The sequence below is a fragment of the Eurypyga helias genome, unplaced genomic scaffold (assembly GCF_000690775.1).
Source record: "Eurypyga helias isolate BGI_N326 unplaced genomic scaffold, ASM69077v1 scaffold17221, whole genome shotgun sequence".
Classification (NCBI taxonomy): domain Eukaryota; kingdom Metazoa; phylum Chordata; class Aves; order Eurypygiformes; family Eurypygidae; genus Eurypyga; species Eurypyga helias.
In genome coordinates this window covers 2,553-17,343 of record NW_010233015.1, presented here as the reverse complement: position 1 = coordinate 17,343, position 14,791 = coordinate 2,553, and the positions used below count along the sequence as shown (strand labels likewise).

At 46.9% G+C, this 14,791-nt stretch overlaps 1 protein-coding gene across 1 annotated transcript; it reads left to right on the top strand.

Annotated features, from left to right (window-relative positions):
- Positions 1-497: 497 nt before the first annotated feature.
- On the top strand, positions 498-14,083 carry ASH1L (ash1 (absent, small, or homeotic)-like (Drosophila); the record flags this gene model as incomplete). The annotated part of the gene is made up of 2 exons (XM_010161607.1): positions 498-981; positions 9,334-14,083. Coding segments are annotated over exons 1-2 (5,173 nt in total), but the record flags the coding sequence as incomplete, so codon positions are not given.
- Between the last annotated feature and the right edge of the window lie 708 nt (positions 14,084-14,791).

Genomic DNA, 14,791 nt, shown 5'->3' with positions numbered 1-14,791 from the left:
AGCTCAACTTTCCCCACGGCACAGATGGTTAAAATCAGATTGTCTGTGGGTTTTGGGTGACTGCTCAGAGGTGTCATTGCGTGCATCATTCCTTAGATGCGACTGCCTCTGTGGGTCCAGACTGAGAGTTGCAGTGCCAGGAGTAGCTGGGCTCTGCTTTTAAAGGGGAAAAGTTATTTTGATGGTCAGTACTGAAAGCCTTGACCATCACTGAAGTGGCCTGTGGATGACCTGGAAATCATAATAGTCACATGCTTTCCATTTGCACCTGTCGTCTAAAAGTGGTTTTACAGATAAATTGTATTTTGTCGTAGGTCACAGCGGGGGTTGGTGTTTTGAAACTTCAACGCCATAATTGTGCATATCGGAAACAGGATTGGTTGCTTTCTCATTGTTTTTACTATTCATTTCGATTCTGCTAGAAAATTAAAATGCACTTCTTTCTTTTTCTTCTTCAGAGTAAAAGATGCTGGCTGCTAGTAGTAGAACAGATCCTCTGCGGAACATATCTCTGTAAATCTTCCCTAAAATTACCCGAAGGCATATATTCCGCCTGTGATGGACCCTCGGAGTACTGCTATGTTAGGCTTGGGTTCTGATTCTGAAGGGTTTTCTGGGAAAAGCCCCTCTGTAGTAAACACTGGCACGTTGGTAGGCAAAGGAGAAGCAGAGCTGGAAAGTTGCACCAAGGAGGAAGACGACGGTAAGAAGAAGAATCGGGAGGGGAGCAGTACGGAGAACGGGAAGAGTGAGGCTCTGAGTGATGCACAGCAACAGTTCTCGGTGAAAGAAACAAACTTTTCAGAGGGAAACTTGAAGCTGAAGATCGGTCTGCAAGCAAAGCGAACGAAGAAGCCTCCCAAGAACCTGGAGAATTATGTGTGCCGGCCCGCTATAAAAACCAGCATCAAGCAGCCCAGAAGGGCACCGAAGAGTGGGAGGATGACAGATGAGAAGAACGAGCACTGCCCTTCAAAACAAGTGAGTGGTGTGTCTGTGGAGTGTTTGGCAAGTTACAGTAAATTTAAGCTGTATTTTAAAGTTTCTGGCACCTTGGCATGTTCATGTTCTGCTGGTTTTCCATGTAACCTCTGGTATTGAAGATTCTGAAGTTAGAAATGGTTTGATTTCATTTCCATCAACCGGAAAAAACCGCTCGTGCTCTTTCACAGCTTGCCAACTTGGGTTTGTAACAGCAGGGAAAGCTAAATCTCGTGTTAACCTGGAGTGAACATCCTAGGTCAATTTCTGAAAGTAATAGTGGAATTTTTAGTCTCTTGTGTAGGAAAAAAGTGGGGTGTCTTGTGTCTCTGTTTAGCTGGGGCTGTGTATTTGCTGCGCTTGTCTCCAGTATGTGGACTGGTACGTTTTTCCTCCCTGCTGGAACCATTGGTTTTGCTGTCCTAGCTGACACTCTGCGAGGAACTTGTCGAGCAGTGTCTGAAAAGTAAAAAATACTTTTCCAGATGTGTTAGAGAACAGCCCAATGCGAGACTGTGCAGGGGCTCGAGAGACGTGCCAGGTATTTTCCAGGTGTAAGGAGATAGCCCTGCCTTGAGGATGTCTTGGGTTTGTAATCTGCGTGACGTAACAAGTAAGAGCAGCAGTAACAGATAGGGAAAATAGGATAAGTGGCAAGAATTGTAGATGTAGGTGCATAGATACTCAGTTTTAGAAGCGTTATGTTACAGCGTGCTCCTTTTCCCAGTGCACTTTCAAGTCTTGCTACCTAACAAAACGTTAGCGTATACCCTCCGTAACGCGCCTGCCCTTCGTATGTGCCTGCTGACGGAGAGCTGAAGTTCTCCCCGACGCTCCTGTTTCTCTGGCACCTGTATGTCCTCCCTTACAAGCACGTGTTTCTCTCTCCCAGTTTACCAGCACGTCCCTCCTGTAGCCTGGTTCCGCTCCGCAGCGTCAGGCGATGCAGCAGCATACGGGTCCCTGGAAGTGGAGCCCTTCCGTCCCGTGGGTTGTCTTTTCATGGGCCTCCTGTTCCAAAGGCTCCCAAGGCTGAGGGGTTTTCATTTCTAGCCTGTGTCTATTCATAAGGCTTCCGGCATAAATCCGCCCTGCCGTACCTTGCAAGGTAGAGCCTACCCACCGGGAAGGAGAATTCCCTTATTTGGGATGATGCCTGTCTGACATACCCAAACCTTTTCTTTCCCCTGGCATACCCAGACTTAAGATCCTCTTCCTCCAGGAGAACTTCAAAGAGAAATAACAAATGATGCCCCGAAAGAATGAGTTTGCTCTATGTTACTGCTTTTTCCAGACTCTGCCATGCAACTGCCTTGGGGTTTTTATCCTCCACTGTAAACAGAAAGGCATTTTTCGTCACCCTATCAAACCAGCAATTCTCAAGTGGTACATTATGTAACTTAACACTTTGGCTGTGGCCTTTACTTTACACTCTTCCATTTCAGAACAAGCTGCTTCTTTCTAATGATTTCTCTAACTTCATCTTGAAAAAGTTTGGAAGAGTTGATTGCAATTTGTCATTGCACTGGTGCCTCTTTTTCCCTTTTCAAATCTTTTTAACGAGTACATCACGAGGAGTGTTTGGCCAGTCTGGGATATCCAGCCGTCGGCCTCTCTTGGTGTCTGACCTGAGGTGGCACTTGCAACTGAAAAAGTCTTTCTAGCCAAGAAAGCCATTAAGAGTGGAGACTCTCCCATTGCATCAAGGGATCGTGCCCTGGGAATTTTTACCAGGGCAAATAATTAATATTTAAGCTCCGGTGGTGACAGCATGGACTCCTCATCCTTGCCATCTTTGTTTATATACGGGAGTTTTCGTCAAGACATCCATTCTATTTCAGATGGAAATTAGAATGTTGGGAAACAAGTATACTCCTATATAAAATCCATAATACTTACTAACGTGTATCATTGATACCCTATCACTTTTTAATTCCTGATATTCTAAGTGAAGGTATTCTGCTCCTTGTCTGGTGAACAGCCCAAAGGTGTAGTGTAGAGAAGCGCTCATCTATCGCATTAAATTTGCGTTACTTAAAGCAGCTTGACACCCCTGACTAACGATGGTTCTCTTTCAATACTCTGTGCGCGCGCTCTCAGATGGCACTGAAACGGTTTAACTCTGGGTTTCCCGCTGCCGTTCTGGCACTTTGGTGGTTAGAAATTGGAAGGTGTCCCTGCCCATGGGAGGGGGGATGGAACTAGATGATCTTTAAGGTCCCTTCCAACCCGAACCATCCCGTCATTCCTTGAAATGACGGTTTACAACATCCTGCTGGCTTCTAACAAGTGTGATTTAAAAGTGTCTTTCCAGAAACAAGCGGTAAGCGTGCTTTAAAGCCGCTGCATGTTCTGAACGTGATACCCAAGAGAGTTTTTTTCCTTACTGCAATGAAATAAAGTAAGTTTTAGCACTGCGAATTACGCCTCAGAAAAGGAAAGCGATCCCTTAATCTTTCCGTTCGATGGGGAGAAGGACAAGAGTCAATAGGTGACGGATTCGGAGCGAGGTGGAGCCATACTTGGAGCTGTGAAACTGAAGTTTCTCTCCATCTAAAGGGGGACTAAGGAACTTGCATGGAAACTTTGCACCCGCAGTATAATCAGTTAACCACCGAGGCACAAAGGGAGGTAGTGGGAATCTTCCCTGGGAGTATCGGTGTAGAACCAAAGAGTAGGAGAATACTTTGCGCTCCCGTCTGTGACAGCCGTGCTGCTTAAGCTCGCTCTAAAAGGGCCCCCAAAACCTGGGCAGCGTCTTCGGTTGTCTTGGCAGAGGGTTTACCTCCATGCTGAAAGATGAGTTAGGGTAAACAGTTTATTTACAACTTGTCCTTCAGAAATGTGTAAACAACAAATGCTAATAGTCTTCAGAAAAGGAAATCCTGGAACAGGAAAGAGAGGCTTGGAAATGCCTGCGGTTCCCAGGTGTTGAGGAACCAAATTGGAGGTGACAGTAATAGCAAAACAGCGTTCAGTGTGCTTTTGACACTGACTGCGAAACCTGGATTTCCTTCTCTCGGCAAAGTGTCCTGGGAGAGACAGGCATTGCTGTGTGGCTCGTGCTCCTTTGCCAAGCTGACAAGTTGAGCTTCGGACGGAAATAGAGTCGTGGCTTGTTCGTTGTAGCACGAGAAGCGTGCGAGTGGTTTCCCTGCGCGTGCAGGGTACGTGCCGCCAGCGACAGACAAACTGCGCTACTGAAGTCTGAGGAAGCGGGAAGGCACGAGGGGACCGTAACAGTCTGCTGCAGTTCTAAAGGAATCATGGTAGAACGGTGAAGCAAGTTGGAACGTGCCCTTTTGCTCCATCCCCTTATTCCTTTGTAAAACTGCTGAGCGCAGTACTCTGCTTCTACTGCCCTTGCTTGTGTGGGGAAGCTCTGCAGGAAAGTGCTGATGAAATCACAGCCACTCACTGAAGATTTTCAAGCAAAAAAGCAACAAAGCATTTTGTTTTCGAGTAGCTCAAGAATATTTTCTGCAGGATCTGGGACATAAGTTTTTTTCCTTAGACAGCTTACACTAAGCCCTTTTTTCCCCTGAAGTTACATAAATCTTGCTTTTAGAAAAGATAATAAAGTCTTGGTGAAAAATAAACAGCAAAGGCTTGCACTCAGTACTTGGGGAGCTGGTGTAGATGTTGATGCCACAGCGCTGCCAGCGACTCCTGTGATTCTTCAGAAGGATTGATGATAACCTGTTAAAACTGTATATCAAAATAACCTGGAGTTTTTATTCTTCGAATTAATGATGCAAGTCTAGAAATCCTGTGCCCACAGAAGAGATTTAAGATTTTAAATACAGCTCAGTGCAAAATTAACAATAATAGCGGTTTTATGAAAACGTACCTGTTTTATGTAATTCCTTCGGGTTCTTCTGTTGGGTAAAGTTTTAGCCAGGTAGTTGTAGCTAAAGATTGCACAGGAATAAATGCTTTGGGTTTTAAAGCATAAGGTGATCTTTAATGTAATGTAATATGGACCTTTGTAATGGCTTTGCACCTGGATGCAACCTTCCATCTGAAAGCCAGAATAACGTAGTAGGTCTACAACTCTTGACTGAAATTGCATTTAATCCTAAGAAAACTGTTTTAGACTTTTGTCATAGAATCATAGAGCGGTTTGGGTTGGAAGGGACCTTAAAGATCATCTAGTTCCCACCTCCCTGCCGTGGGCAGGGACCCCTTCCATAGCCCAGGTTGCTCCAAGCCTCATCCAGCCGGGCCTTGGACACTCCCAGGGATGGGGCATCCCCAGCTTCTCTGGGCAACCTGTCCCAGTGCTCCCCACCCTCTGCGGGCAGAATTCCTTCCTGATGTCCCATCTCCATCTCCCTCTTCCCATTCAAACCCATTGCCCCTTGTCCTGCCACTCCCTGCCCTTGGGAAAAGCCCCCCCCAGCTGTCTTGTAGACCCACCAGGCACTGGAAGGGGCTTTAAGGTTTCCCTGGAGCTTCCCTTCTCCAGGCTGAACCCCCCAACCCTCCCAGCCTTTATGTGGCACAGTCGGTGTGTGCTGCCACGTAAAGGCATCAGTGACCAAGCCTGAAGATGTGTGTGTCTGCAGACGTGTAGGGCTGCCCTTAGAGGATGTGAGGGTTTTTGGGGAGGTGGTTTTGGGGTTTTTAATTCCTGCGAGTGATTTCTAGCAGCCCTCACAAAACTATCTTCACTAAAAGCTGGCTTTACGCTTTCTCTGACATCAAACTGTGCATTGGTTCCAGTCAGACAGCGAGGTCGGGTGCTCTGCTCCATGGAACCCCGACTGAAACGCTAAACGCTCCGCACCCAAGGCCAGCGTCCAGCCCCGGGAGCACAGCGACAGGCTAGGTACGCGACAGGCTGCGCCTGAAGCTTCCGGGTGCTGTACTCGCTGAAGGCGCCCGGTGACATGTTTGCCCTCCAGATCTCTCCTTCCCACCTAATGGTTGTGCAGTGGGAGTTATTTCAGGAAAGCGTGGCGCCGGTTTTGCCTCCAGTGCAGTCGGAGGTGTCATGGCTGCTCCCTGCCTCCCAGCTCCACGCTTTTGCGAGTGTGAGGGTGGCTGAGCTGGGGGGAAGTTCCTGAAGTGTGACGCTCAGGCATGATTTACAGAAGGTTGCAGCTGCCGCAGAAAAGCTGGGCTGAACGCCAAACTCCTCTCCGTAGAGCACAGTCGCTTCTGCACCGCAGCTTTACACCAGTAACCGGCACGGCGGGTGGGCTGTGTGCCACCGCTGCCGCGGGCTGCGGGACGTCCGACCCCAACCGCTGCTCGGGGCCACCCTCCCCGGGAGGAGAAGTTTGAGCAGTGCCGTATCCGTGTTTCCGTGATACCCGGTGGGCTGGCAGGGCAGTCAGCCTAACTGCTCGTGAAACTGAGCAGTTCACTGAAACAGGGGTTTTGATGGTGAAACAGGCCGGGATCGAGGCTGGGCAGAGACGTGGGGAGTCTCTGTTCACTAGCTTGTAGATCACTTTCTCTGAAATACTCACCCTTGGGGTATGCCACCCCTTAGGCCGTGGTTGTCCTGATGCTGGCTTCAGCTGAGAGATTTGCTTCACCTCCTCAGTAGATGAGCAGTGTGTTCGGGTTCTTGTCTCCCGCTGTTGCCTCCATACAGAAGATGCCCCTGTTATTGCTGAACATCATGGCTGTGCCCTACTTAAGTTTCATTTTCAGCATCTGTTTACCGTAGTCTTACTCTTCCTGTACGATACTCCTCAGTGACAGCACTGCCTCACATTCACTTTAACAGAAAATTTGAGAGTTTTAGTAATACAGAATTGCAAAAGGAACTCTGCCTCGATGCTTCTTGGGGGTTTTTATATGTTTTTTCAGCTACTGCAGCAGCCAGGTTAGTGCAGCCTTCCTGAAGAAAGTTAGCTGTTTTGATCAAGATGCCTCTATTAACTGTTATCAGGTGAATTTTTTTCCTTAAAAAAAACACACCACCACCCCCAAAAAATAAATTGATTCTGTTAATCATATGGATTATTAAAAAAAGAAAATAATCTCCCATATACAGTTGGAGGGGGGGGCTTTTCCCAAAGGCAGGGAGTGACAGGACAAGGGGTGACAGGTTTGAACGGAAAGAGGGAGATGGAGATGGGACATCAGGAAGGAATTCTTCCCGCAGAGGGTGGGGAGCACTGGGACAGGTTGCCCAGAGAAGCTGTGGATGCCCCATCCCTGGGAGTGCCCAAGGCCAGGCTGGATGAGGCTTGGAGCAACCTGGGCTATGGAAGGGGTCCCTGCCCATGGCAGGGGGTGGGGCTGGGGAGTGTTTAAGGCCCCTTCCCACCCAAACCATCCCATGATTCTATGAATTTTTTGGTTTTGAAAATTCTGAAAAGATTACAAACTTTGTTTGACTTCATGTCTGTCATCTCAAAAGAAGCTTCTTGTTTTGTTTTTAAGGTTCTTTGAAATCATTTTCCCTGTGCGTGGAAAATTCACTCACCCTAGATGAGAGAGAAGCTTTCCAGGGCGAATGCCCTCAGCTTTCAAAGAATCGTTGTTTGATGCTAAAGTCATGTTTTCAAAATCCTGGCATCTTGCTTAGATCAAAGCTTGTGTTCGGAAGGGTTTTCTCATTTATTTATTTTATTTAAATATCTAACAAAACTTCCAAGCTCTTTGTTTGGAAACAGAGGTTGGGAAAAGGTGAAGCCTGACGAGAGGCATTCGTACCCAGAGATGGTAGAGTATGGGATGGCAACAGGAGATCCCACCCAGGGCAGCAGAGCGTACAGGAGAGAGAAGAGGGTGTATGCCCGGGTGGCTCAGCAGGCACGGGAAGATTTGAATTCCCGCGTCAGTATTTAGGGGAATTTTTCCAATGTGTTTTAAGTCCACTGAACAGAGAAGACTAACATTTTGTTCCAAAGTTCTTTTCAAAATATAAGGCTGTAGAAGAGAGGATGTAGCTCTGAAGGTGCCATGCAGGGTGATCAGGAAGACTGCTCTAGGGCTGTTTAGTTAAGGTCTCCAGCGCTCACAGTCTGCCCCAGGTATGTCCAGGAGTGTTGGCTGAAGTGCCTGGATTCCATGTTCGGAGTAGTCACATGCCATGCTGACTCAGTGGTCTCCGTGTACGTGCCAGGCCTGTACGTGGGCAGAAAGCAGCACATCTCTTGCTGCATCCCGGCAGGAAGGCGGCTCGGGATGTGGAGCGTGTCGCTGTGTGCTGCAAGGCTCTGGCAGCTCAGGCAGCCCGTTGTCCAAGCAGCTACTTCCCATCTCTGGGAGACTGTCAGGCGCAATCCAGCTCGCAGCCTTCTGTTTAAGCCACACTGGTGTAGCTTACTGAGCAAATTCCTTGTGGTATCAGCACCAAAGTTTGCTGTTTATCAAAGGGTTTCAGAGGAATCCCAGCTTTATCTTTCTTCAGCGTAATTAGATACTGGCCAACCACGAATGTGATCAATCCAATGGCGACTGCAATCAAGTGCAGTAAGTACCATGCAACTGTCGTCTTCGTCTTCACTGCAGTGGGATGAATAGGTGTGGCATTGATGCTTTTCACTCTTTATTTAATGTTTGAGACAGTAGATCCCAGAATGTTTTCAAATTGAGTGTATATGTAGCTATCTCACAAGGGATCAGTCTTCTGTTCTTGGGCCCTGCTTGGAGTGAAAGTATCCCATGGAGCTGTATGTAAAGAATAATGTCCTTCCAAAATTTATTGGGATGTTCTTAATAGGATTTATCAAGGTGATTGGTATTGCACATCTTTTTTTAACCTTTACAGAATAACTTTAAAATTTCGTTAGATCAGGACTGAAAACTTTGCAAGTTTCATATATTCCTTGAGTGCTGTGGGGTGAGTGTGTCCAACCCATACAAACAACAGAGTAATTTGAATTTATTTTATCACTCAGCAGTCTGCTGATAGTAGGAGAACTGTTACTGCAGTGGTCGAGGGCATCATGGGACAAGACTGAGAAACACCGATCGAGCAGCGCGTGGACAGGTTTGCACAGCGCCTGCCCTCGCGGCGCGTTGCTCGGCTGCTGCCCCGTAGCATGTGAGGTCTTCAAGTGCTCGTACTGTAAATAGTTAGCCCAGTACAGTATTGTTCATGTTTTTTAATGAACATGAACAGTATTTTTGGAGAATATTTAGAATCGGGGGACAAATTAAACGGTTACATTTGAGGACTGGGAGCGAATTTGGGTTTCATTAACATCAGCCTCAACGTGTCTCCTGAAATGTATTTGCTTTAAAATTAACGGGCTTGTGAAGTGTGTGTTTATACAGTTACGCTGTTATCAAAAGCAGGTATTCATCATCTCAGCATAAAAGACACATACTGCGTAACTCGAGAGTGCTCTGTTCCTAAAGATTTTTTTTATTGTTAACTTCTAGGACCCTTCAAAGTCGTACAAGAAAGCTGGAGAAGTCGCAACAGTTGAATTACATGTGGAAGAAGGTATACGAGTAGAAACAAATCCTTTACCTAAGAAAGTTCCCCCCTTGCACTCTGAAATGACAGATTATATAAAGTCATCTCCTCCGACTCTTATCGGTAGCCATAATTCTGACTTAAAGGATAGAACACAAATGAATGGAGCAACAACTGTCACGGAAAAATTGGCTCAGCTTATTGCAACTTGTCCTCCCTCAAAGTCTTCCAAAACAAAGCAGAAGAAGCCTGGAAATGGAACTGTGTCTGGTTTGGTTAAAGACTCTGGGAAGAAGCTACCAGGAACCATAACTGCAAGTGGGTTAGTTAATAAAGATTTAGTAAAGAAATTGCCAGGATCTGGTATTGTTGTTGGATTGGTCAACAAGGACTCAGGGAAGAAGCCATTAGGGATGGGTAGTGCAGCCATATTGGTTAACAAGGACTCTGGGAAGAAGCCACAAGGGATTGGCCCTTTAATTGGATTGGTTAACAAGGACTCTGGAAAGAGGCTGCCAGGGATCAGCACTCCGACTGGGTTAGTTAACAAGGACTCTGGAAAGAAACAGCCGGTGACCAGCTCTGCGGTTGGATTAATCAGCAAAGATGTTGGGAGGAAACTTCCAGGTATCAGCACTCCAACTGGATTGACTAATAAGGAATCTGTCAAGAAGCCAGTAGGCATTGGCACTCCAGCAGGGTTGATTAATAAGGATGCTGGGAAGAAGTTGTTGGGAATAAATAGTCCTACAGGTCTGGTTAACAAGGATACTGGGAGAAAGATGCCAGGGACTGGCAATACAACGGTTCTGACTAACAAAGACTCTGGGAGGAAGACACCAGGGATTGGCAGCCCAATGGGACCAGTTAACAAGGACTCTGGGAGGAAGATGCCAGGAATTAGCAGTCCGGTGGGACTGGTTAGCAAGGACTCTGGAAAGAAGCCGGCAGGAATCGGCACTCCAGTAGGTCTGGCTAACAAGGACTCTGGAACCCTGAAGGCAGACTCTCTTGTGCCTGCCTCAGAGCCCTTTAAGCTTCCTTCCAGTTCAAACCTCAGTAGCCTTGAAAGCCATGAGACTACAGATTTACTGAAGGAAAATGCTACTAGCAAAACATTTGAGAAGCATGTTATGAGACAGAATAAAGAAAGTATCTTGGAAAAATTTTCAATTCGGAAAGAAATTGCTGACGTGGGCAAAGAGATGTTCAGTGAAGGAATCTGTGTTCCACAGGACAGCTACTCAACCAGTGAAAAAGGGATTTATGAAACATCTAAGCATGAGAAGCAGCCTCCGGTATATTGCACTTCACCAGACTTCAGAACAGGAGGTGCTTCAGACGTATCGACTGCAAAGTCCCCATTTAGTGCAGTAGGAGAGGGAAACCTCCCGTCGCCTTCGCCCACAGTGTCTGTTACCACCTTAAACAGGAGCCTCTCAACCACATCTTCACCGTTAGCATCTAACTCCCTGCATTTAAGTTCCACAGCAGATCTCTTGGAAGGTATTTCAGATCAGATTGGCAAAACTCAGTTTTCTTCTGACAGCACACTTCTGAACATAAACAGAACGTTGAACCATACTCTGAGCACTGATTTTAAAGGTGCTGATAAAGATTTAAATGATTCAAAAGCTACTTACGTAGAAACGTCAAGAACCAGCCCTGCTACAGGGAAAAAGCCTATTTTGGCAGCTGAAACAAGCATTCATGCTACTGTCACCCCTTCAGTCGTGAGTTTTACAAGCTTGTTTAGTAGCAAGCAGTTCCTAAAGATTGGTGCAATAGCTGCATCGGATAAATCCTGCCAAGGGGCAAAAAATCTGAGCACTACGCAGCAGTCAAAACCTTTAAAGAAAAGGAAAGGAAGGAAACCACGGTGGACTAAAGTGGTGTCAAGAAATGCGTGTCGACCTCCGAAGGGTCTAGAACTAGAAAGGTCGGAGCTTTTTAAAAACATTTCGTACAGTGCACTATCCAGCAGTAATTTGGAGCAGGCCAAATTCTTGAAAAACATAGGATCGTCTTCATTTATGGAGCATGAATTTGTCAAACATCAGTTGCCAAAACTGAATGAAGCTAACGGGCAGTCCCTTGCTCTGTTAGCTGAGACTGACAAGCAGGCTCAGAAGTTCTACAGTACTCACAAACAACCTTCCAGTTTGTGTATGTCAGATGATTTCCTACCTGACATGTATAAACCCAAAAGAGGAAGACCTAAATCCAAGGAGATGCCAGAGCTCGAAGGTCCTCCCAAAAGAACCCTAAAGATCCCAGCATCGAAAGTCTTTTCGGTGCAGTCAAAAGAAGAGCAGGAGCCTCCGATTTTGCAGCCTGAGGTAGAAATTCCCTCCCTAAAGCAGAGCTTATCGGGACAACCTTTTCCTAAAAAGAGAGGGAGACCTAAAAGGCAGATCAGGTCGTCAATTAAAATGAAGCCCCCTATTCTTTCTGTGGCACCCTTCGTTGGAACAGAGAGCTCAAGCAAGATAGAGTCTGAAGGCGATCAACATCGAGGTGGGGATTTTTTTGAGAGGAAGGACCAGCTCCGAGGGCCAGAAGAAGTCCAAAAACCTAATATTTGTAGCATGACTGATTTGGAAGTAGACTCAGACAGAAAAGTTGCCAAGAGAAATAATGGACAGCTAATGAAAACAATTATTCGAAAAATAAATAAAATGAAGACTCTGAAGCGAAAGAAACTTTTGAATCAGATTCTGTCTAGTACAGTGGAACCAAATAACAAAGGGAAAGTGCAATCCAAACTCCACAACACAGTGTCAACTCTTGCTGCCACTTTTGGTTCAAAGTTAGGCCAGCAAATAAATGTCAGCAAGAAAGGAACCATTTACATAGGAAAAAGGAGAGGGAGGAAACCGAAAGCTGTCCTGAACGGTATTTTAACCAGCAGCTCTGCCAGCCTGACGGTTCTGGAGAAGTCTGCTCCGCAAGCGCCGGGAACGTCACTCGGACAAGTCCTTCCCCACTTGCTGCCTTCAGCCGCCAGCAGCTCTGAGATTCTTCCCTCTCCAGTTTGCTCCCAGTCGCCCGCAGCGAGCGGGGGACAGAGCCCCGTCAGCAGCGACGCAGGATTCATCGAGCCCAGCTCGGTGCCGTATTTACACATACACTCCAGGCAAGGAAGTGTTGTTCAGACACTTGCGATGAAGAAAGCTGCCAAGGGAAGGAGGAGATTATCTCCACCTACGCTCTTGCCAAACTCTCCTTCTCACTTGAGCGAGCTGACATCGCTGAAAGAAGCCACTCCTTCCCCAGTGAGTGAGTCTCACAGCGATGAGACAATCCCCAGCGACAGTGGAATAGGCACAGACAATAACAGTACTTCAGACAGAGCGGAGAAGTTCTGTGGGCAGAAGAAGAAAAGGCATTCGTTTGATCACGTTTCCCTTATTCCGCCCGAAACTTCCACCGTTTTAAGCAGTCTGAAAGAAAAGCATAAACACAAGTGTAAGCGCCGCAGTCACGACTACCTTAGTTACGACAAGATGAAGAGGCAGAAGCGAAAAAGGAAAAAGAAGTACCCTCAGCTTCGAGGTAGGCAGGACCCAGATTTCCTTGCCGAACTAGAAGAATTAATAAGTCGATTGAGTGAAATTAGAATAACCCACAGGAGTCACCATTTTATACCCCGGGATTTGCTGCCTACCATTTTTAGGATAAATTTCAATAGTTTCTATACCCATCCTACCTTCCCTTTAGATCCTTTGCACTACATTAGAAAACCCGATCTAAAGAAGAAGAGAGGCAGGCCTCCAAAAATGCGGGAGGCTATGGCAGAAATGCCTTTTATGCATAGCCTGGGCTTCCCTCTCTCCAGTACCGGGTTCTATCCCTCCTACGGCATGCCTTACTCTCCTTCTCCCCTTGCGGCTGCTCCCATAGGCTTAGGTTATTATGGAAGGTACCCTCCAACTCTTTATCCTCCTCCACCTTCTCCTTCTTTTACTACCCCCCTGCCACCACCTTCCTACATGCATACAGGCCATTTGCTTCTCAACCCCACCAAGTATCACAAGAAGAAGCATAAACTTTTACGCCAGGAGGCATTCCTCACAACAAGCAGGACTCCGCTCTTGTCCATGAGCACATATCCCAGTGTTCCCCCCGAAATGGCTTATGGCTGGATGCTCGAACATAAGCACAGGCATCGCCATAAACACAGAGAGCATCGTTCCTCTGAACAACCACAGGTTTCCATGGACACTATAACGGCTAATAGCTCTTCTAGAACAGTTCTGGAGTCCTTGAAGCGCTACAGATTTGGGAAGGAGGCTGTTGGTGAGAGGTACAAACACAAAGAGAAACACAGATGTCACATGTCTTGTCCGCACCTCTCCCCTTCAAAGGGTTTGCTCAGCAGAGAGGAACAGTGGGTCAGGAGAGAGCCTTCAGACTCGAATTCCTTAGCACTGGGATTGCAGACACCGCTGCAGATAGACTGTTCAGAAAATTCGCCTGGTCTGTCCCTGGGGGGCTTTACTCCCAGCTCTGAGCCAGCCAGCAACGACGAACACACGAACCTTTTCACAAGTGCAATAGGCAGCTGCAGAGTCTCCAACTCTGCCAGCACCAATGGACGTAAAAAATTAACTGACAGCCCTGGACTCTTCAGCGCACAAGACACCTCGTTAAATCGACCTCTCAGAAAGGACCCGTTGCCTTCTATTGAAAAGGCACTGCAGCCACTGCCAGGTAAGGGAGCGCTAACTGTGCGTGCTTTCCCACCCGTCTTGCTGTTTTATGTCGTGCCCGTCAGGGCTGGAAAGGGAGGGTGAGGCTAGCTTTGGCTCTGTAGGAATCTCTGCTGAATTTCAGTTCTGCTCTCACTTTCGCTCTGGAGTGTGTCTCTCCCGTTAAAGCACTGTCCTGTGCAGCGAGTGGTGCAGGCTGATGGGGTGTCTCCAGTGCTGCTCTGGGCACTGCGCAGGTACCTTTTCCCAATGGATTTTTCATGCTTCGTTATAGCAGTGTATCGAGTTCTGCTGAGGGTGCTTTCTCATTAAGTGGTCTTTTCTTTTTACTCACAATTTTTAGCTTTCTGGAGAATTGAGTTGAAATTTTTCATGATCTGTGATGCTTTAAAGGCCGTGGTCCTGTTTGTTTTGAAGTTTGGTTGATGTGCTTTGGACTATTGGTACTAATAATGCGAATAGCGTTGCCCTACAAGAAAATGTTTCCTTTTTCTTTTGTAACTCGGTTTTAGCCATTTTGATAAGCTGTACCACAGTGTAGCTTTTGATCCCTGACTCGAGGCCTCCAGCAGTACCTGGGAAGAGTTGCTAAATGATGCTGGCAATGCCCAAGACCAAACCCTGTAATGACTGCTTTATCCGTGGTCGGGAAGCTCGTCTTGCGTAGCCTGGAGCAAAACTGAAACGGAGCTAGCGGAGAGTGCGTGCT